Source organism: Ooceraea biroi, chromosome 5 (genome assembly GCF_003672135.1).
Source record: "Ooceraea biroi isolate clonal line C1 chromosome 5, Obir_v5.4, whole genome shotgun sequence".
Lineage (NCBI taxonomy): Eukaryota > Metazoa > Arthropoda > Insecta > Hymenoptera > Formicidae > Ooceraea > Ooceraea biroi.
Genome location: NC_039510.1, coordinates 1,280,495 through 1,303,920, shown reverse-complemented (window position 1 = coordinate 1,303,920; position 23,426 = coordinate 1,280,495). Strand labels below are relative to the sequence as shown.

General features: G+C 34.6%; 5 protein-coding genes across 7 annotated transcripts; all 5 read right to left on the bottom strand.

Annotated features, from left to right (window-relative positions):
• Positions 1–384: 384 nt before the first annotated feature.
• Positions 385–1,853, bottom strand: LOC105286596 (deoxycytidylate deaminase). Of its 3 annotated transcripts, none has more exons than XM_011351650.2 (4): positions 1,556–1,853; positions 1,224–1,456; positions 907–1,141; positions 385–714 (listed from the first exon to the last, which is right to left on the bottom strand). In XM_011351650.2, the coding sequence occupies exons 1-4, from the start codon at positions 1,576–1,578 to the stop codon at positions 660–662; spliced, it is 546 nt and encodes a 181-aa protein (XP_011349952.1). In that variant the 5' UTR covers positions 1,579–1,853; the 3' UTR covers positions 385–659. The 3 variants fall into 3 exon arrangements, with proteins under 3 accessions (XP_011349952.1, XP_011349954.1, XP_011349953.1); XM_011351652.2 differs by having other exon boundaries at positions 907–1,123; positions 1,233–1,456; positions 1,556–1,847; XM_011351651.2 differs by having other exon boundaries at positions 907–1,123; positions 1,556–1,655.
• Positions 1,854–2,208: 355 nt separating this feature from the next.
• LOC113562026 (deoxycytidylate deaminase-like) lies at positions 2,209–3,587 on the bottom strand. Its single transcript, XM_026969963.1, has 4 exons — positions 3,367–3,587; positions 3,044–3,261; positions 2,723–2,939; positions 2,209–2,637 (listed from the first exon to the last, which is right to left on the bottom strand). Exons 1-4 carry the CDS (start codon positions 3,384–3,386, stop codon positions 2,568–2,570), a joined length of 525 nt encoding a protein of 174 aa, XP_026825764.1. The 5' UTR covers positions 3,387–3,587; the 3' UTR covers positions 2,209–2,567.
• Positions 3,588–3,929: 342 nt separating this feature from the next.
• On the bottom strand, positions 3,930–9,579 carry LOC105279319 (deoxycytidylate deaminase). The gene is made up of 5 exons (XM_026969589.1): positions 9,491–9,579; positions 5,241–5,297; positions 4,914–5,131; positions 4,550–4,763; positions 3,930–4,464 (listed from the first exon to the last, which is right to left on the bottom strand). The coding sequence occupies exons 1-5, from the start codon at positions 9,577–9,579 to the stop codon at positions 4,404–4,406; spliced, it is 639 nt and encodes a 212-aa protein (XP_026825390.1). The 3' UTR covers positions 3,930–4,403.
• A 1,551-nt stretch (positions 9,580–11,130) lies between these two features.
• Positions 11,131–19,434, bottom strand: LOC105286811. The gene is made up of 17 exons (XM_026969588.1): positions 19,324–19,434; positions 19,001–19,218; positions 18,684–18,897; positions 18,548–18,598; positions 17,655–17,801; positions 17,481–17,575; positions 16,503–16,557; positions 15,862–15,912; positions 15,553–15,752; positions 15,171–15,384; positions 14,691–14,799; positions 14,120–14,227; positions 12,862–12,970; positions 12,759–12,808; positions 11,977–12,238; positions 11,656–11,872; positions 11,131–11,573 (listed from the first exon to the last, which is right to left on the bottom strand). The coding sequence occupies exons 1-17, from the start codon at positions 19,341–19,343 to the stop codon at positions 11,504–11,506; spliced, it is 2,190 nt and encodes a 729-aa protein (XP_026825389.1). The 5' UTR covers positions 19,344–19,434; the 3' UTR covers positions 11,131–11,503.
• Positions 14,056–16,192, bottom strand: LOC113562025 (deoxycytidylate deaminase-like). The gene is made up of 5 exons (XM_026969962.1): positions 15,862–16,192; positions 15,553–15,752; positions 15,171–15,384; positions 14,691–14,799; positions 14,056–14,227 (listed from the first exon to the last, which is right to left on the bottom strand). Exons 1-5 carry the CDS (start codon positions 15,882–15,884, stop codon positions 14,111–14,113), a joined length of 663 nt encoding a protein of 220 aa, XP_026825763.1. The 5' UTR covers positions 15,885–16,192; the 3' UTR covers positions 14,056–14,110.
• Positions 19,435–23,426: the final 3,992 nt, after the last annotated feature.

The window sequence follows — 23,426 nt, the reverse complement described above, 5'->3', positions numbered from 1 at the left end:
TAATATCTTACTGTGGCCTTTATTAATTAATCGTTTACGAGTACGGAAATTAAATACATTTTTATAACTGCCGTTCTTTTTTTTATAATATGTAGGACGTGTGTTTATTTTATGAAACAGCTGAGAATAAAATAAGACAAACTACTATCAGAATTATTCATATGAAAAATATAAATGTATAAAAATATTAAAGCGTCAAAAATTATTTGTAATAAAGGACGAAGAATTGAAAGCGTTGCGCGAGAAAAACCCGCAGCTAACAAAACGAGAGAGAGCTTGTAGCAGCTTGGAATTGAAAGAGCAGTGCGGAACTATTTGAAAGAAATAGAAGAGAATAAGAAGAAAGAAAGAGAATAAGGAGAAAGAACTGATAAACAGCTAATATGGCTTTTTAAGTTTTTTAATATAGCTTTTTTTATATAATTCTACATGCTTAACTTTTAACAAATATAAAACTATTCATTTGGCGCTAAAATAACCTGATTTAAATCACATATTACATATACATAATAATAAATAACAGAATAATTCAGCTCTAGTCACTATTCACCATGTAATCAGAATTATGCAGGATTATTATATATTTAAGTGTCCGTTTTTATCTTCTCCTTTGTGAGCTTTTTACTTCATTCATAGAATCTGTGAAGACTAGACTATCTCTATTGATGAGTTGGTAAATTAACAAATATTTGTGATCTCTTTAGTTTATATTGCCTGAAAAATAAAGAAACGGAGTTACCGTAAAACATTTTGCGGTTGAGAAACAATAATTCACAATAGTGCCATCCCGAGTAGCACAGTGCATTGGCTTTACATTGGCCAAACATTGACCAATGTAAAGCCAATGTTTGTCCAATGTAAAGCCAATGAACTGTGCTACTAGGGATGATTCCAATCAGTTAATACCTAAATGTCACACCAGCAGCGTTGAATATTCTTCTCATACTTTCTGTTCGGGTTTCCGGGTATTTAGCGGTTGCATATATCACTCTTCTTATGCCGGATCGTATTATCAGTTTCGCGCATTCGTTGCACGGGAACAAAGTAGTATATATCGTGCACTTGTTAAGATCGATCGAAGTTCTCATCGCGTCGATTATTGCAGTAAGCTCCGCGTGACAGACTAAAATTGACGAATATTCTTTTAGCGATTGAGCAGCATCTCGTTTATTTGTTATGCGTTGTGTTAAAAAAAAAAGAAGAAATGCTAATGTATATTGTACCATAAAAACCTCTATAATCCCAAGGGTTTATCGGATTTGGGTTCCAAGGAAACTCATCGTCGCTGCATCCTCTGGACATCTCATTATATCCAATGCTAACGATTCTCCTATTGTCATCAACAACACATGCACCGACCTTAGGGTCCCCATTTGTGCATGTCATGGATAGAGCCGCTACAGTCATGAAATGCTCGTCCCAATAATCATCATGTAACATGTTGTTCCTCGGACTTCTACATGCAATGAAGTGCAATCAACAATAAGAATATTTATTCGATTCTTATCCTTATTCTTATTTTACTCACTTTAGTTTTGTAAAAAGAATTTCTTACCCGTTGTACGATGTTTCCGCCATTGCCAGAGCAAGAACTATGCCCAAACTGCACGCAAACGTATACTAGAGATCTATGGTCGAACAACTTGGCAGATATTTATTTATACATTATTATTTATCTATGTTATCGTTATCAAATCTGTATGCATCAGCAGATATATATGTTTCTTTGTAGTATTTGTACATTATTTTAGACGTAGATTATTTGACACGATGAGTCAATGGAGATATGTTTTAGAAGCAGAAAAAATGGATAAGGTAGAAGTATTACACATCGAGGGAAAGTACTTTGTAGGATTATAAGATTATAAGATACAGATAATGAAAATTGTTGATTGAATTTTTTTAACGGAAATCTGATATTGTTGGATCAATAGCTTAAAATTTTACGAATTTTATATTAATTCTAGTTTCTTCAGTAAATGACAGCTTTTATCAGCGTTAGATCTTGCAGGGGAATACCAACAGTACGATAAGTTATATTTTCACTTTTAATTTTTCCTACCAATTATTTAGAGATTATTAATATTACGTAGAAACGTTCGAGCAACTAAATATCAAAAAGGGAAGAAATAAGTGAATAGAGAGGAAATATATTTCACATGTCTTTCACTTAGATACTTTTAAAAATAAAAGTAATATCTTGTTTCAGGTTTTATTAAGTTGCTATTTAGAATTACAGAAACTAAGTATATTTTTATGACTGTCGTTTTTTTATATAGGATATATTTATCGTGTGAAAGAAGTAACAGAAGAATAAGGTAAGACAAACACTGCCGTCAGAATGATTCATACAATATATTATAGCATCAAGGATCATATTGATATACAGACAGTTTCGTTAATTCACAGTTCACTGCCAATTATCGGCAGAATCATTCTGTTCTTTTTGTTCACCAAATGCTGAGCAAAGACAACGAGTTTCGTCAGAATTATTATATATTTAGGTATCCATTGTTGCATCGCTTTTGATCTCTCTGCTACAGGTCGGTTGAAGACTGGATCATCCCCTAGTCTCTTTCTCTTTCGAAGTTAAGTAATATCCTTGATCTTGGGGACATATTGATATCGTCAAATCGGCTGAAGAAACAAAAATAGAGTTATGTTAAAATTTTCTACGACTGCGCGATAAATATTATACATGAATAATTTGGAACAGTTATACCTGTATACAACACCAGCATCATCAAGCATTCTTTTTGAAGCTATCCACTTCGGTGTGCCCTCCTTTTTAGGATACGATTTATATATTATCTCCTTTATGCCGCTTTGTATTATCAGTTTTGCGCATTCGTTGCACGGGAAGAAAGTGACATAGATCTTGCAATTTTTAACATCACTCGAATTTTTGTTGACTATCGCGTTAAGTTCGGCGTGAGACACTACAATGCAGTCGAAAACTCTTTTAGATGTTGAACAATATCCCATTTGTTTTGTATTTTGTTGAAGAGAAAAACTGAAGAAAAATAGTTAACATGTAATATACCGTAAAGATATTTTGCATCTAAACTGTCTTCCGGGCCTTGCTTCCAAGGATACTTGTCGTCGTCGCATCCGTAGGGCATACTATTATATCCAACGCCGACGATTTTCTTCTCATTATTAACTATACACGCACCGACCTGGCGCTTGGGATCTTTACTGCGTTCTGCAGATAGGAGTGCTATACCCATGAAATATTCATCCCAAGTAATGTAGTCCGTCCTATTAGAAGATTTGCTTAGTATGAAGAATAGATAGAATACATATTATAGAGGAATATATTTGATTTGTTTAAATTTTTTTTTAATTTAGAAAAGAGTTTTATACCGTCTAAATCCTTCCGCCATTATCAGAATCAAGACTTTATTTGAACTTCAGACAGAACAGAACACTAGAACACAAACCCGAGAACTATCGCTGGACAATGTATCTCAGCAGCTATTTATTTATACGTTATCATTAATTATCTATCCGTTATCGGTGTTATTCTTACGTTAGATATAATATATTTTTCAGGATATACGTTCAAGGCATTTTAAAGTTGATTTAAAATTGAAAGAATATTTGAAAACGTTCAATCAGTTAAGTCAGGCCTTCACTTAAAGGACTGGCGTGAAAGGCGAGTGAAAACTGATGGCACTTTCGGAGACTTTTCCACTTTATTGTAACAATAAAACCAACAACTAACTATAATACATGAACACCAAACCCTAAGCCGTACACCAGTCGGAAATCTTCTGACTCGTCTGGACTCTGGACCTGCTGCACCGAGACGGAAATCTTGGGTAGCGGAGATCCCTCCACCTGAATGGAACGGAGATCTTGCGCGAATGGTGGAAATCTTACTACTTTAAGAGGGAAGTCCTTATTAAATCATTAAAGAAAATAAATACATTTTTATACTCATTTATTTAAAAAAAAATATATTTACGACAAAGTTAATGGATAGAAAAATAAGATCGTATAAAATCGTCTTTTAAAATTGCTTATGCATAGTAAAATACCATAGTATCAAACATTTATAGTCAATAAAATTATTCTTCAGTTTAACATAAGGTTTCTTTTGTTTAGCCAATATTGGCAAAATTATTCTGTTCTTCTCGTTCATCAAATGTCAAATATGAAAATAAAACGGGCGCCACTATTAGTAACGAATAATAAAATGCAACCCTCGTCATGTATATATAATCAAAACATAAACATAATAATTAGGATTAGGAAAACATAATAATTAGAATTATATAAAATACGCTGAATAATCCAAATTATAATCGTATACCCCAGTAATGATAATAATGCTGAATAATGTTTACAACTTCGGCTTCCCAACTTTAACCCTCGCCATTCATTGGAGTCTGCGGTGTTTAATTCGTCCTGTTGCAGTCGATATCACTAAAGTTAATTTCTATCTTCTTGTTCAGTGGCCTGAAAGAAAAATTAAACAGAATTGCGTAATAATACCACTAATTCCAATATATTAAATATATGAATAATTCAAAATAGCCAATACCTGTACGTAACACGATTAGTATTAAACAGAGTCTTCGCATACATTGTTTTGTAATTGGAGACATTCTTATCCGACAGATATACCACTTCGTTTATGCCAAATTTTATTATCTCGTTTGCGCAGTCGTTGCATGGAAATAAAGTGACATAAATCGTGCAATCTCTAACGTCGGTCGAATTTCTGTTGCGCAATGCATTAATTTCCGCGTGGGGCACTACAATGCAATCGAAGAATGCTCTTTTAGTTGAATAACATTTCATTTATTATTTTCCATGTTTCCATTTCATCAATGGAAGAAACGAAACACACGGGAAAAGTAAATATCATATTAATATTCACATTAATAAATTATCATAAATATTACCAAAATTTAGTCGCGCACCTAAAGTGCCTCTCGGGAAACTGTGCCATTGGAAATAGTCGCCACGTTCCCTACACATACCATTATACCCAATGCCGACGATTTCCATTATATTATTAACGATACATGCGCCGACCTGGCTGTCAGGATTCCTGCTAAGTTTCGCTGCTAAGACTGCCTGAGCCATGAAATACTCGTCCCAATCTTGACAAAGCGTTCTCCTAGACAGTTTACTTGTATATAGAACAAAGTACAATCGATATAGATAAGGAGTAAGTTACAAAAGAATATATTTTATTTGCTCAAATTTTGTTTAGCAAAAAAATCTACCTTGTATCCAGCGTTCTCTCCATTTGTCCAGTTGTCAGAACTAAACTTCTATTCGAACTATGTCAGGACACAAATCAGAGATTTATGACTTAAGAACACATGTACATATAATTAAATAACTTAAAAATATCCTTAAAAATATTTATTTGTCAGCAGATATAAGTCATGCAAGTCATGTCAGATATATATGCTTTAGGAATAGAAACAAAAGTAGATAAATGAATGAGTATTATATCAAGCGACGCGGTAGCGTCGCGACGCCAAGTACATAAAGAACAAGGTTCCGAGCGATATTTCTAAAATATTTTTAAAATGTTTTATAAATTTATATGTTAACAAAGTTTGGAAAAAACGTATTTTAAAAATCTTTCTAAAATACTTCAAAATTATTTTAAAATATATTGAATCTTATAAAATATTTTGTGTTATTGAAAGACAGTCTGTTCTTATAGCGCGTTATTGATGTTACTATGAACTTGAATTTGCCGAAGCTTACGTTGACTGGTTGTTCACTATATGCTCGCGCAATGTTCACTGATCACTTGCCGATATGGTATTGACGCGTGCGACGTCTAAAATGGCGTATTGAGTTAAAATTGAACATGCTCTACTTCATAGTAGTGACTAAAGACGCAGCGAATTCAAAATTTTTAACGCTAGCAGTTAAAAATTGAGCGTCTAGAAGAAGTTTTTATCAGCGAATTCGCTGACGAGTAAAGAAGCTTGGTCAAAACGAATGAAAGCAACGCCGTGTAAATAGCCCATAACCATTGCCACGTACCATTGTGGAGTACACTGATATGATTATCAGGGCTTCGTTCCGATTCCTCGCCAGGGTGCTCTCCCTCTCTTTTTATCTCATTCTTGTATCTTTCTCACTTTAACATAGCGGGTGCACCTGGGTAAGGAATCGGAACGCAGCCCAGTTATGGAATGGCCGGAAAAAATGTCACAGTCGTGTATCTACGCCGAACGATTCCCTAGGCGACGACATCCATCAAGGGAAGTAATTGACCCCTATTAAGCTGGACCCCCCAACGCAAATCAAGTTCGGACCTATCAAAAAATTGAGTGCTATTTAGGTGCTAATTAGTTGCTCTAATACAAATTTTGTTGCTCAAAACGTTTAGCAGGAAATCGCATTTAAATTGGGGGGGGGGGGGGCAGCTTGCCATTAAGCTGGACCCCCCATAACGCAAAAAATATATCAGCGGTTTTACAAAAAAAAACAAATTACCTAGATTTAGTTGCTATTTAGTTGCTCTAGGATAGCGCAAAAGAAGTTTCGAAATATAACACAGTTAATGAAATATCACCATATAGGCTACGGTCCAAAATGCGCTCACAGTGCTGAAAGCGTCCTCCATCCTTGTTGCTTATTATATATCGAAGAAAGATAGAAGACGCTTTCAGCACTGTGAGCGTATTTCGGACCGCAGTCATACTCACCACCACACCGGCGCGTCGTTGCCACTCACAACAAATCCTCTTAAAACTCATTAAAATAGTTAGTTGTTCGGATGTATTTGGTACCAAATTAATCTAGAGGCAACGTAGTATCGAGATACATCAATATCCGAATTTGTTGCTAACTCTAACAAGTGGAAAAACATTAGGTAATCCCGGACGCTCGAGCCGCGCTGCAAGTTCCTTCAACCGACGTTTAAGAATTAGTTGCTTGCAAGATTTTGGTCTCAAATTGTTCCTCGCATCACGGGCTATCGAAATATATCAATAACTGAATTTGTTGCTGCAAAGTAAAAAATACTCGTCTATGTGGTCGCGAACTTTAACTGTAGCGCCTGGCCATCCGCCACAGTTAAAGTCAAGACGAATTGTTTAAAGAATTAGTTGCTCGCAAGATTTTGGTCTCAAATTGTTCCTCGCATCACGGGCTATCGAAAAATGTCAATACCTGAATTTGTTGCTAACTGCAAAGTGATAATATAACCGTCTACGTGGTTGCGGGCGGTCACGCGCTACTCTTAACTTCAAGATGGTATAGATTGTTTAAAGAATTAGTTGCTCGCATGATTTTGGTCTGAAACTCTTCCTCGTATCACGGGCTATCAAAATATATCAATAACTGAATTTGTTGCTAGCTCCAAAGTGAAAAAATATTCGCCTATGTGGTCGCGGATTTTAACTATAGCGCATGGCCATCCGCCACAGTTAAAGTCAAGACGAAGTGTTTAAAGAATCCCTACAAAAACCTTGTTAAAAAAAGAAAAAATATATACGCCAAGTACATAAAACGTATCGGACTTTCTACAAACGGTTTAATTCTAAACAACCTTTCTAAAATGTGTATTATGAAAATTTATTTTTTCAAAAATATGCAATATGAAATTAATGCAATTAGCCAATTATATCATTCTTATTTATTTAAAAGTGAACTGTTCACAAATGGATATGAAATCAATACAATATATCTGGTATTTGTTTAAAAATGGATGTTATCAGTGCTGTTAACAACGAGTACTGGCGCAGCGTCGTAGCGACATGTACGCGTGCAGGTATTCAGGTGAAGACGGCAATCTCCTGAGGGTCCGACGTTGTTTGGTGTCGAGGAATTGGATTCAATACAATCGTGGTTGATTTTTCCATAAAACTTTAATGATCATATCGCGTACTCTTAAAATGTAACGTCGCGGAGGGAATCACGAGCAAGCCTTTCTCGTATGGAGGTCGAACAAAGTCTACGTTTCTCGGGCCGAGTCCTCATTCCATTCTTTTCTTTTTTCTTTTGTCAAACATCGGTTCTTTTTTTGTTGCCGAGTGCACTCGATCTATAGTTCAACGCCATCTCTTTCTTACTCGAAAAACTGAGGAAAACTTGCTCAAATTTCCCACTTATCATTTGATTTCTTAACATACCGCTCGCCTCGTACTAAGTACGATTTAAACAACAGGGAATTAACTTGTGACATACAAAACTAAATTACTTGGAATAAATTCTCCAGCTAATTTAACAAACAAACTTGCAAATGTGAATTGGTCTCTATTAAGTAACGCGCCGCCCGCCATGGACCTAGACTTTTATTCTAAATTATGATCTTCACTTGGTAGGCGACAAAGACGAGATATAGGACGTTTGTAAGTACCGGATACGGTTTTAACATCAACAACTCTTACTAGTCCTTTTGAATCCGGATATAAGTTTTGTATACGTCCTAAATCCCATTTGCTAGGTGGTAATAGGTCGTTGCGAACAAGTACTAAATCATTAAGTTTTAAATTGGAACAACTCTGTCGCCACTTGTATCTTTGCTGTAGGGAATGTAAATAATCTTTAGACCACAGTTTCCAAAACTGCTCGTTCACTCGACATACTCGCTGCCAGCGATCCAGGCGAGATTCTTTTAATTTTAGCACTGATTCTTCCGGTACTGCTGTCAAAGGTCCTTCTACTAAAAAATGTGCGGGTGTAAGGAAAGAAAGATCATTAGGATCGTCGGACAAAGCAAAAAGAGGTCGTGAATTTAAACAAGCTTCTATTTAGGCTAGCAAAGTAGAAAACTCTTCGATAGATAGTGTGTGGGAACCAACAACTCTTCGTAGATGGTGTTTTACGGATTTTACACCTGCCTCCCACAATCCCCCAAAATGAGGAGCCGAAGAAGGGATGAACCGCTAACACAACCCGTCCGAGGCCAGATGAGCGATTAAATCCCGATCTTGAGATAGTGATTTAAAGGCTTGGGCTAATTCGCGTTCCGTACCTTGAAAATTGGTACCATTGTCGCTATATATGATCGAAGGAAGCCCTCTACGGGACGAAAATCTTTTCAAAGCTGCTAAAAATGCGTTCGATGTATAATCATTGACTAATTCAAGGTGGATAGCGCGGGTAGAAAGACACACGAATAAAGAAACGTAACATTTACGGGATCGTTGTCCACGACCAACGGAATTTAAAGCGTAAAAGGGTCCTGCATAATCGACACCTGTATGTGAAAACGGACCTTTCCCGTTTAAAAACTATAGCACCCTCGACATTTTGGAATTAGAATTTTCGTCTCCAAATGAACTCAGGAATCTACCATTCACGGCTTATACGGTAGGTCTAGGACACCCTGTATATGTATATCTCGAGAATAAACTTCATTGTAAGATTACATCAAAATTCATTGTATATCAAAAAATATATCAAATTATCAAAATACAATATATCCGAAAATGGCAATTGTCACCTGTGTTTTCTAATGTAGATTTGATGGATTGATCAAGTTTAGATTTTAATATCTTACCAATTCTGTTTTACTTCAGTAACAGGTTCGGATTGTAACAGCAAGACAAAAGCGACTGTGTCACAGGCGAGAAAAGACTGAGTGTGCATCCGTATTCATTATCTATCAAGAACAGATCAGCAAAACTCTTCGCGGGAAATGAAACAAAGGACTTATTTTTTATGCGTCCCGATATTCACTGCCAGTACTAAAAATCTATAGTGTGCGTGACATAAACGATAGATTATTAGTGGCAGTGAATATCGAAACGCAGCCTTAGCAGTCGTTGTGTGCTCATGGAGTCTTCTACCTAGAAGCCGGGGCTTCCCCGTTCCCCACGATAGTAGATCGCATCGAAGACGATCGAAGAGTAAAATCCCTAGTAGGAATAACAATTCTGATTGGGATTGAAGCTGGGATCTTGAAAGTACTAATCACAAGAACGAATGCTATTTGCAGTTTATTTTAATATTGTGCATATTATATATATATATATATATATATATATATATATATAGCACATATAAGCTTATATACCATGTGCACATGAAAGATCGAATGATTGCTTTCTACAGCAATCATTCGATTTTTCGAGAAAATTTGATAGAAGAGTGATAAGTTATATTTTTACGTGCTGCTTAGTGAGTAATATTATCTGGAATTTTGTCTGGAAGTAAGGGATAAAAGATAGTGTGTTGAAATGTGTGTTACTGATATTTTTCTGCAGTGCAGAAATATCTTGCTTTGGCTTTAATCGAGTCATTATTTACAAGGACTAAAAATGTAATCTATTGATTCTTTTTACATATTTATAAAATTTATCTTATAAAACCGCAAACGAAGCAATGCGACAGACTGTTGTCAGAAAAATTGATATAAAAATATAGCGTCAGCAATTAGATATAGTACATTCACACACACATACATATATATAGTCATATTTGTCGTCATTCTTCCTTCGTCTCATCCTCCTTTTTACATTTCGTAGGAGTCTCAGATAAATTCTTCCTCCTTTCGTTGCATCTAATATCGCCGAAGTTGATCTCGATCTTTTCATTCCTGAGACTGTATGGCCTGAAAGAAAGGAAACCGAATTACTCAACAATTTTACACGACTTTACATCACAGATCAACGATTCCAAATAGTTTATACCTGTACGTGACACCGGCAGCGTCGAACATCTTCTTCGCAGCTATCGTCTTGGGCTTCTCCGCCTTGTCATCCGACAGGTACACAACTGTCCTTATGCCGGACTGTATTATCGCCTTTGGTAGAAGTATTACACATCGAGGAAAAGTACTTTGTAGGATTATAAGATTTTAAGATACAGATAATGAAAATTGTTGATTGAATGTTTTTAACGGAAATCTGATATTGTTGGATCAATAGTTTAAAATTTTACGAATTTTACGAATTAATTCTAGTTTCTTCAGTAAATGACAGCTTTTATCAGCGTTAGATCTTGCAGGGGAATACCAACAGTACGATAAGTTATATTTTCACTTTTAATTTTTCCTACCAATTATTTAGAGATTATTAACATTACGTAGAAACGTTCGAGCAACTAAATATCAAAAAGGGAAGAAATAAGTGAATAGAGAGGGAATATATTTCACATGTCTTTCACTTACATTAGATACTTTTAAATATAAAAGTAATATCTTGTTTCAGGTTTTATTAAGTTGCTATTTAGAATTACAGAAACTAAGTATATTTTTATGACTGTTGTTTTTTTATATAGGACATATTTATCGTGTGAAAGAAGTAACAGAAGAATAAGGTAAGACAAACACTGCCGTCAGAATGATTCATACAATATATTATTTAGTATCAAGGATCATATTGATATACAGACAGTTTCGTTAATTTAGAGTTCACTGCCAATTATCGGCAGAATCATTCTGTTCTTTTTGTTCACCAAATGCTGAGTAAAGACAAAACGAGTTTCGTCAGAATTATTATATATTTAGGTATCCATTGTTGCATCGCTTTTGATCTCTCTGCTACAGGTCGGTTGAAGACTGGATCATCCCCTAGTCTCTTTCTCTTTCGAAGTTAAGTAATATCCTTGATCTTGTGGACGTATTGATATCGTCAAATCGGCTGAAGAAACAAAAATAGAGTTATGTTAAAATTTTCTACGACTGCGCAATAAATGCATATAAATAATTTGGAACATTTATACCTGCATACAACACCAGCATCACCAAGCATTCTTTTTGAAGCTTTCCACTTCGGTTTGCCCTCCTTTTTAGGATATTCTTTATATATTATCTCCTTTATGCCGCTTTGTATTATCAGTTTTGCGCATTCGTTGCACGGGAAGAAAGTGACATAGATCTTGCAATTTTTAAGATCACTCGAATTTTTGTTGACTATCGCGTTAAGTTCCGCGTGAGACACTACAATGTAGTCGAAAACTCTTTTAGATGTTGAACAATATCCCATTTGTTTTGTATTTTGTTGAAGAGAAAAACTGAAGAAAAATAGTTAACATGTAATATACCATAAAGATGTTTTGCATCTAAACTGTCTTCCTCGCCTTGCCCCCAAGGATACTTGTCGTCGTCGCATCCGTAGGGCATACTATTATATCCAACGCCGACGATTTTCTTCTCATTATTAACTATACACGCACCGACCTGGCGCTTGGGATCTTTACTGCGTTCTGCGGATAGGAGTGCTATACCCATGAAATATTCATCCCAAGTAATGTAGTCCGTCCTATTAGAAGATTTGCTTAGTATGAAGAATAGATAGAATACATATTATAGAGGAATATATTTGATTTGTTTAAACTTTTTTAAAATTTGGAAAAGATTTTTATACTGTTCGATTTTTATCCGTTTAGACGGTCTTTCCGCCATTATCAGAATCAAGACTTTATTTGAACTTCAGACAGAACAGAACACTAGAACACAAACCCGAGAACTATCGCTAGACAATGTATCTCAGTAGCTATTTATTTATACGTTATCATTAATTATCTATACGTTATCGGTGTTATAGCTTATTCTTACGTTAGATATATATTTTTCAGGATATACGTTCAAGGCATTTTAAAGTTGATTTTGTTTAAAATACAGCAATATAGCAAGTACTCAAACATAGCGAAATGATTAACCAGGAGGCAGTGCATAGGCAATGCCAATGAACGACGCTCGGTCGCATTTCTTTTCTTTAAAAGAGCTCATTTCAAGTTATTGAATATCTCTCATGTGCTTTGTCTCTCTCATGTTTTTTGTTCGTGCGTTCGGTTGGTGACCAGTCAGTCACAGTCTCTCTCACAGTCTCGTGTGATACGAATCTCTCGTGATCTGTTGTATCTTCCGTAAAGTCTATACAGTAAAAGTATTTTATTCGAGTGCTATATCAACTTAGTTACGCTCACGAGTCAGCCTAGTCAAAGAGCTTCTGGAGAGCATAATCTCGTCCAAAGATCGCAGGAAAGACTCTCGTTCTGTCAGGCTCTGGTGTTGATTCTCGCCTACAGAACCGATCTTGGACAATTCCAGAAACACCTCTCAATTTTCATATTTATACTTGAATCTCTCATTCACATTAAGGCTGCTGGGCTCTCACCACGGCCATGTTGAATTATGACGTCAGAAGCGAGAAATGACACGCTGAGAATTATTGCGTTTTATTTACAAATAAAAAGATAGTCGCATAAAACAACACTTTAGAACGCTTTAGCATACTTCTAAAAATATCCGAAAACTAATCTTTTCTGTTAACAGTCAATCAAGAGTCGTAAAATGACTGTGATATGAGACTTAGTCATGCGAAATGACTGCGCATGTGCAAGACTATTTTTATATTACAGACATTTTACGGCTACTAATTGACTGTTAAGACAGAAAAGAGTAGTTTTCGGATATTTTTAGAAGTATGCTAATGCGTTCTAAAGTGTTGTTTTATGCGACTATCTTTTTATTTGTAAATAAAACGCAATAATTCTCAGCGTGTCATTTCTCGCTTCTGACGTCATAATTCAACATGGCCGCGGTGAGGGCCCAGTAGCCTTAAGGTCAGTGTATCCAACTAAAATTATAATCATCAAGTGTATTAACCACAATAACCAGACGTTTGCGTAATCTGTTCCGTTTCATTGAATTTATGACATTATTGTAATCTATTTGCGAATTATCTGTATCCATTTACCGTATTCTTTAAAGCGAATGTCTATTCATTTAATATTTATGCATTGAATGTTTATTCCATATTTGTGTGTTGAATTTTAATGTTTATGAATGTATTCTATTTTAAACCTGTATGTTAGTTCTAAGATCTGTTTAACAATGTTGAAACCCGTATTTGAATTCTAAGATTTTTCTTATCAATGCTAGGTACCATTAATTTGTTTGTTAACTGATTATTATAAACTGTCAATTTATAAAACTTGTTTCTGCTTGCGAATTGTGATCTGTTATTTTTGAATTACGAATTGAATTGTTCTCTTTTATAATTTCTATATTCTTTAAGTTCATTATACAGATTTAAAATTGAAAGAATATTTGAAAACATTCAATCAGTTAAGTCAGGCCCTCACTTAAAGGAATGGCGTGAAAGGCGAGTGAAAACTGATGGAACTTTCGGAGACTTATCCACTTTATTGTAACAATAAAACCAACAACTAACTATAATACATGAACACCAAACCCTAAGCCGTTCACCAGTCGGAAATCTTCTGACTCGTCTGGACCCTGGACCTGCTGCACCGAGACGGAAATCTTGGGTAGCGGAGATCCCTCCACCTGAATGGAACAGAGATCTTGCGCGTGAATGGTGAAAATCTTACTACTTTGAGAGGGAAGTTCTTATTAAATCATTATAGAAAATAAATACATTTTTATATTCATTAATTTTTTTAAGCATATATTTACGACAAAGTTAATGGATAGAAAAATAAGATCGTATAAAATCGTCTTTTAAAATTGCTTATGCATAATAAAATAACATAGTATAAAACATTATAGTCAATAAAATTATTCTTCAGTTTAACATAAGGCTTCTTTTGTTTAGCCAATATTGGCAAAATGATTCTGTTCTTCATCAAATGTTGCATAAAAAAATAAAAATAAAACGGGCGCCACTATTAGTAACGAATAACGGAATGCAATCCTCGTCATGCATATATAATCAAAACATAAACGAAATAATTAGGATTAGGAAACCATAATTATGATTGTATAAAATATGCTAAATAATGTTTCCAACTTCGGCTTCCCTCCTTTGACCCTCGCCATTCATTGGAGTCTGCGGTGTTTGATTCGTCCTGTTGCAGGTGATATCAATAAAGTTAATTTCTATCTTCTTGTTCATTAGCCTGAAAGAAAAATTAACGGAATTGTAAGTAAAAATCACAGGACACAGTTATAGGCGTATACTTTATTCGCGTGGACATCGGTGATCGGTCGAAGCGACCCAACGCGCAAGTGGATACAACAGGACTGTTGTGAGCTGAGCTCGCGAGGCGCTCGTTCTCGTGGTTTTATCGTCGAAAGACAAAATGCGATCGCGACATCGCTACTCGCCGCCGAAGCCGGCGATTCGTTTGCAACCGGATCAAGGGTTGTGCTGCGCGATCGAATAGCGGCGTGATCCTTTGGCGCTTACATCGAAGATCTTACAGAATTGCAAAATAATACCACTAATTCCTATATACAAAATATATGAATAATTCAAAATAGCCAATACCTGTGCGCAACACTATTAGAATCAAACAGACTCTCCGCATTCATTGTTTTGTAATTGCAGACGTTCTTATTCGACAGATACACCACTGTCTTTATGCCAAATTCTATTATCTCTTTTGCGCAGTTGTCGCATGGAAATAAAGTGACATAAATCGTGCAATCTGCAACGTCGGTCGAATTTCTGCTGCGCAACGCATTAATTTCCGCGTAGGGCACTACAATGCAATCGAAGAATGCTCTTTTAGTTGAATAACATTTCATTTATTATTTTCCATGTTTCCATTTCATCAACGGAAGAAACGAAAGACATGGGAAAAGTAAATATCATATTAATATTCACATTAATAAATTATCATAAATATTATCATAAAGTGGCTGCGCACTTGAAGTGCCTCTCGGGATGTGCCAATAGAACTTATAGTCGTCACGTTCCCTAGGCATATCATTATACCCAATGCCGACGATTTTCATTATATTATTAACGATACATGCGCCGACCTGGCTGTAAGGATTCCTGCTAAGTCTCGCAGCTAAGACTGCCTGAGCCATGAAATACTCGTCCCAATCTTGACAAAGCGTTCTCCTAGAAAGTTTACTTTTGTACATAGAACAAAGTACAATCGATAGATAAGGAATAATTTACAAAAGAATATATTTTATTTGCTCAAATTTTGTTTAGCAAAAAAATCTACCTTGTACCCAGCGTTCTCTCCATTGTTCTCAGAACTAAACTTCTATTCGAACTATGTCAGGACACAAATCAGAGATTTATGACTTAAGAATAACACATGTACATATAATTAAATAACTTAAAATATCCTTAAAAATATTTATTTGTCAGCAGATATAAGTCATGCAAGTCATGTAAGAGATATGCTTTAGGAATAGAAACAAAAGTAGATAAATGAATGAGTATTATATATATGTATATCTCGAGAATAAACTTCATTGTAAGATTATACAGGGTGTCTGGTAATGATCGCCCCAGCTTCCGTGCACGAGTAGAGCGGATCGAGACGAAGAGAAAAGTTCTATACCGTTTTGCAATATTCGCAATAATAATAATAAAATATTGAATATTAAAGTCAAGCGAATCCAGAGCCGCTCGAGGTATAGGATTATTGCGAATATCGCAAAATGGTATGGGACTTTTCTGTTCATCTCGATCCGCTCAATTCGTGTACGGAAGCTGGGGCGATCATTACCGGACACCCTGTATATCAAAAAATATATCAAATTATCAAAATACAATATATCCGAAAATGGCAATTGTCACCTGTGTTTTCTAATGTAGATTTGATGGATTGATCAAGTCTAGATTTTAATATCTTACCAATTCTGTTTTACTTCAGTAAGAGGTTCGGATTGTAACAGCAAGACAAAAGCGACTGTGTCACAGGCGAGAAAAGACTGAGTGTGCATCCGTATTCATTATCTATCAAGAACAGATCAGCAAAACTCTTCGCGGGAAATGAAACAAAGGACTTATTTTTTATGCGTCCCGATATTCACTGCCAGTACTAAAAATCTATAGTGTGCGTGACATAAACGATAGATTATTAGTGGCAGTGAATATCGAAACGCAGCCTTAGCAGTCGTTGTGTGCTCATGGAGTCTTCTACCTAGAAGCCGGGGCTTCCCCGTTCCCCACGATAGTAGATCGCATCGAAGACGATCGAAGAGTAAAATCCCTAGTAGGAATAACAATTCTGATTGGGATTGAAGCTGGGATCTTGAAAGTACTAATCACAAGAACGAATGCTATTTGCAGTTTATTTTAATATTGTGCATATTATATATATATATATATATATATATATATATATGTATGTATGTATGTATGTATATATAGCATATAAGCTTATATACCATGTGCACATGAAAGATCGAATGATTGCTTTCTACAGCAATCATTCGATTTTTCGAGAGAATTTGATAAAAGAGTGATAAGTTATATTTTTACGTGCTGCTTAGTGAGTAATATTATCTGGAATTTTGTCTGGAAGTAAGGGATAAATGATAGTGTGTTAAAATGTGTGTTACTGATATTTTTCTGCAGTGCAGAAATATCTTGCTCTGGCTTTAATCGAGTCATTATTTACAAGGACTAAAAATGTAATCTATTGATTCTTTTTACATATTTATAAAATTTATCTTATAAAACCGCAAACGAAGCAATGCGACAGACTGTTGTCAGAAAAATTGATATAAAAATATAGCGTCAGCAATTAGATATAGTACATTCACACACACATACATATATATAGTCATATTTGTCGTCATTCTTCCTTCGTCTCATCCTCCTTTTTACATTTCGTAGGAGACTCAGATAAATTCTTCCTCCTTTCGTTGCATCTAATATCGCCGAAGTTGATCTCGATCTTTTCATTCCTGAGACTGTATGGCCTGAAAGAAAGGAAACCGAATTACTCAACAATTTTACACGACTTTACATCACAGATCAACGATTCCAAATAGTTTATACCTGTACGTGACACCGGCAGCGTCGAACATCTTCTTCGCAGCTATCGTCTTGGGCTTCTCCGCCTTGTCATCCGACAGGTACACAACTGTCCTTATGCCGGACTGTATTATCGCCTTTGGTAGAAGTATTACACATCGAGGAAAAGTACTTTGTAGGATTATAAGATTTTAAGATACAGATAATGAAAATTGTTGATTGAATGTTTTTAACGGAAATCTGATATTGTTGGATCAATAGTTTAAAATTTTACGAATTTTACGAATTAATTCTAGTTTCTTCAGTAAATGACAGCTTTTATCAGCGTTAGATCTTGCAGGGGAATACCAACAGTACGATAAGTTATATTTTCACTTTTAATTTTTCCTACCAATTATTTAGAGATTATTAACATTACGTAGAAACGTTCGAGCAACTAAATATCAAAAAGGGAAGAAATAAGTGAATAGAGAGGGAATATATTTCACATGTCTTTCACTTACATTAGATACTTTTAAATATAAAAGTAATATCTTGTTTCAGGTTTTATTAAGTTGCTATTTAGAATTACAGAAACTAAGTATATTTTTATGACTGTCGTTTTTTTATATAGGACATATTTATCGTGTGAAAGAAGTAACAGAAGAATAAGGTAAGACAAACACTGCCGTCAGAATGATTCATACAATATATTATTTAGTATCAAGGATCATATTGATATACAGACAGTTTCGTTAATTTACAGTTCACTGCCAATTATCGGCAGAATCATTCTGTTCTTTTTGTTCACCAAATGCTGAGTAAAGACAAAACGAGTTTCGTCAGAATTATTATATATTTAGGTATCCATTGTTGCATCGCTTTTGATCTCTCTGCTACAGGTCGGTTGAAGACTGGATCATCCCCTAGTCTCTTTCTATTTCAAGTTAAGTACTATGTTTGATCTTGAGGACATAGCGTCATATCGGCTGAAGAAACAAAAATAGAGTTATGTTAAAATTTTCTACGACTGCGCGATAAATATTATACATGAATAATTTGGAACAGTTTTACCGGTATACAACATTAGCATCATCAAGCATTCTTTTTGAAGCTATCCACTCCGGTTTGTCCTTTTTAGGATATTCTTTATATATTATCTCCTTTATGCCGCTTTGTATTATCAGTTTTGTGCATTCGTTGCATGGGAAGAAAGTGACATAGATCTTGCACTCTTTAACATCACTCGAATTTTTGTTGACTATCGCGTTAAGTTCCGCGTGAGACACTACAATGCAGTCGAAAATTCTTTTAGTTGTTGAACAATATTCCATTTGTTTTGTATTTTGTGAAGAGAAAAACTGAAGAAAAATAGTTAACATGTAATATACCGTAAAGATATTTTGCTTTTAAACTGTCTTTCGGGCCTTTCTTCCAAGGATACTTGGCGTCGTCGCATCCGTAGGGCATACTATTATATCCAACGCCGACGATTTTCTTCTCATTATTAACTATACACGCACCGACCTGGCGCTTGGGATCTTTACTGCGTTCTGCGGATAGGAGTGCTATACCCATGAAATATTCATCCCAAGTAATGTAGTCCGTCCTATTAGAAGATTTGCTTAGTATGAAGAATAGATAGAATACATATTATAGAGGAATATATTTGATTTGTTTAAATTTTTTTTAAATTTAGAAAAGAGTTTTATACCGTCCAGATCCTTCTGCCATTATCAGAATCAAGACTTTACTTGAACTTCAGACAGAACAGAACACTAGAACACAAACCCGAGAACTATCGCTAGACAATGTATCTCAGCAGCTATTTATTTATACGTTATCATTAATTATCTATACGTTATCGGTGTTTTCCTCCACGATCTCCTCTTCTTTTGTGCGTATCGATTTTAACCGATGTGCACTCTAAGCGCCCGCGAAAATACCTATCTCCCTATACGCGAGTTCCCATATCCTGAGGATTTACGATATCATTAGCGATCGGTGTTATAGCTTATTCTTACGTTAGATATATATTTTTCAGGATATACGTTCAAGGCATTTGAAAGTTGATTTAAAGTTGAAAGAATATTTGAAAACGTTCAATCAGTTAAGTATTAAACGAAGAAAAAAAATGAATAAAGACAGAATTACATATTGTGCAGGAACGGACTCCTGGATGGAGGCTCCACTTTCGTGTTGATGAAACGCTCGGAAATGAGCGAGCGACGTGTGTGGCGTAACAGCGATCACTTTATAAAGGACTGGCGTGAAAGACGAGTGAAAACTGATGGCACTTTCGGAGACTTTTCCACTTTATTGTAACAATAAAACCAACAACTAACTATAATACATGAACATCAAACCCTAAGCCGTACACCAGTCGGAAATCTTCTGACTCGTCTGGACTCTGGACCTGCTGCACCGAGACGAAAATCTTGGGCAACGGAGATCCCTCCACCTGAATGGAACGATCTTGCGCGTGAATAGTGGAAATCTATTACTACTTTGAGAGGGAAGTTCTTATTAAATCATTATAGAAAATAAATACATTTTTATACTCATTAATTTTTTTAGAAATATATTTACGATAAAGTTAATGGATAGAAAAATAAGATTGTATAAAATCGTCTTTTAAAATTACTTATGCATACCCAGACAGCACATAATATTTCTGATAAATATTCATAAATATTTATTGATATTTATTATTTTAAATTTATATAAATATTTTAATAATATTGAAGTTACATAAAGACAATACAAAAATAAAAATTGTATTCGACATATTATTAAAATAAATATTAAATATTTTATATAATATTTACGGTAAGTAAAAATAAATATTTATAGTATAATATCTTGTAAATATTTGTAAATATTTGTCAACTATTTGCTGCAAACGCCATCTGTTTCATAGAGTGCAAACTAACATCCGGCTGTACATATTCAAGTTATAGGTCTGTTCTTTATTGTTGAACTCCCTGCACTGGGCTGAACTAGTTCAGAGTTTATCCTTTTCCTCCTAATATGGAGTAAAAAAGATAAACTCTGAACTAGTGCAGTCCATTGCAGGGAGTTCAGTAATAAACAGACCTTATGTCTTTATAAATATTTATTTTATTTATTACATATATATTTTTTATTATTACATATCTTATTATACTATATATATTATTATATATATAAATATCATATTAATTATTTTTACATTTCTGTAAGTATACATAATGTGTATACGGCTCACATGTGTATCGCATGCCTGTTACCATATAGTCTTCTCGATATTAAAATTAGTTTTATATCGTCTTACATGTGAAAAACTAAAAAACGTTAGGCGTACATTGAAAAAGGTGCAACATTCTCGCAGAGCTGCTGTCGATGCTATCGATAATGATTTCTTTTCACACTTGTTGTTGTTCGTTCATTATGGATTTATTGCTTTAAATATAATTAATAATCGACAAGATATATTAATATATAATATGAATATGACAAAATATGAATATTTTATAAGATAAAATAAAAAAAATATTTATATTTATTTCCAGTTTTATTGCTTTATTTTTCCTTTTATAAAGATGTATTAAAGAAAGTAAAAATATATTTAAAAATTTTTATCTAAATTATTTAATAAGTAATTTTAGAATATTTAATATAATATTTATGATAAACATTTTTAAGATATTTATGATAAATATTTATGATCTGTTTAACCCGTAACTGGTATGGTCACTTTTTTTATACGTAGTTGGTATGGTGGGGTCATATAGACCCCAGTAAAAACTTTAAATATTTTCTATTCAAATTGATAGATATAAACACGAACAGTTTGGGATATATTTGTCGGTTTATTTATGACTTAGAAATAATAATTAAATCAACATATAGTCACATAAACTTTAAAATAAAAAAGAAATTGCACAAATTGGTACATACATATATAAAAAAAATAAACTTTTCTTTATATACCTATTTATCGTCGTTACTTGCGACTAACTAAATCATAATAATAAAAATATAACATTAAGGTTACAACAAAGTAAAAAATAAAAAAGAAACAGTTTTAAATAGAAATAATTAGTAGCAGGTGGGATAGCACTCCATTTGAACCGATTCTTACCAAAATAATTAGCAATTCTTTTTTTGATTACTTCTTTGTTACTTAAAACAACATTCTCCATAATTGATTCGTTTTCGCTCTCCTCTTGTTCCGATCTGCTATCATGACCACTTACATAGTCCGGATCAAAGTCTGATCGTGAGTCATTGTCGCTAAAATCACTTTCCTCTTGTTCTTAAAAAAATATCGTTTGCTCAAGATAGGATGTATTTTCTACACGTTCCTCAGAACGTAAGTTATCAATTATAATCTTTTTTCTCAATTGATATGCCATTATTAGTGGAAGGAGAAACTATTCACTGTAACGAAAATGCAACGTAATTAGTATGGTGGGGCACAGAGACCCCACACTGGAGAAAAAGTTTGACAGACACATTATACTTACATCGGAAGACATAAGCTCTTTACGAGACACTCAGTACACAATACTTGAAAGGTACTGGAACGTATAAAGCGCTACAGCAGATATTCTCGGAATTATAACGAAAATTAAAATTCCTGGGGTCGTGCAGACCCCACCATACCAGTTACGGGTTAATCTAAGACTACAAAGAGATTTATGAAATACTTTAATAAATATTTATAAAATATTTAAATAAATCTTATAAATATTAGTTATAAATATGAAAGTTATAAATATTAAAGTTATAAATATTAAAGTTTTTCTATAGTAAAATACCATAGTATCAAACATTAGTCAATAAAATTGTTCTTCAGTTTAACATAAGGCTTCTTTTGCTTAGCCAATATTGATAAAATTATTCTGTTCATCTCGTTCATCAAATGTCAAATATGAAAATAAAACGGGCGCCACTATTAGTAACAAATAATGGAATGCAACCCTCGTCATGCATATACAGGGTGTCCCGAATTTAAATGTCCAAACTTCGGGAGCGTGTAGGGGATAATAAATCAAAAATAAAAAGTCCTTTAGAGATATGCTCGTTTTTACTTCGTTTTGGAAAAATCGCAAAAAAGAAAACGTAGATTTCATGCAGCAATGACTCGTCGTTCCGGAATTCTTCTGTTTGAAAATCGGCGCCGCGCATACTCTCGCACTTCCTTTGTTTGTTTACATTTCTTTTTTTGTTTACATTTCTGCTTCTCTCCTATAAATTCGTCAGTTACTCATCAGAAGCCATCGAGTGAATTACTCCTGTCACAATGCCGCATACATATTCTAACGTTGAATATGCTGATATGGTTTTCGTGTATGGTTTCTGTGACGGTAATGCTAGGGAGGCGGTGCGAGAGTATGCGCGCCGATTTCCAAACAGAAGAGTGCCGGATCGGCGAGTCATTACGTTGACTTTTAATAGGCTGCGAGAGATCGGCTCATTTTCAATTCATCAAGACCCGTTAAGAGCAAATTTGCAAGTAGAAAATCGTGTTCTGCGCCACTTTGATAATAATCCTGAGACCAGCATCCGGAGGGCATCAGCTGCATTACAAGTGCCGCGGCAGACAATCTGGCGAACTTTGAAAGATGATAACCGCCACGCATACCATATTCAAAAAGTGCAGAATTTATTACCCCAGGATTATTTCAACAGGTTGAATTTTTGCAATTGGTTTCTTGAGCGATTTGATAATGATAATTCATTTCCATCAAAAATAATGTGGACGGATGAAGCTACGTTTACAAGAGGAGGAATTATTAATTACAGAAATTCTCATGTATGGGCTCATGAAAA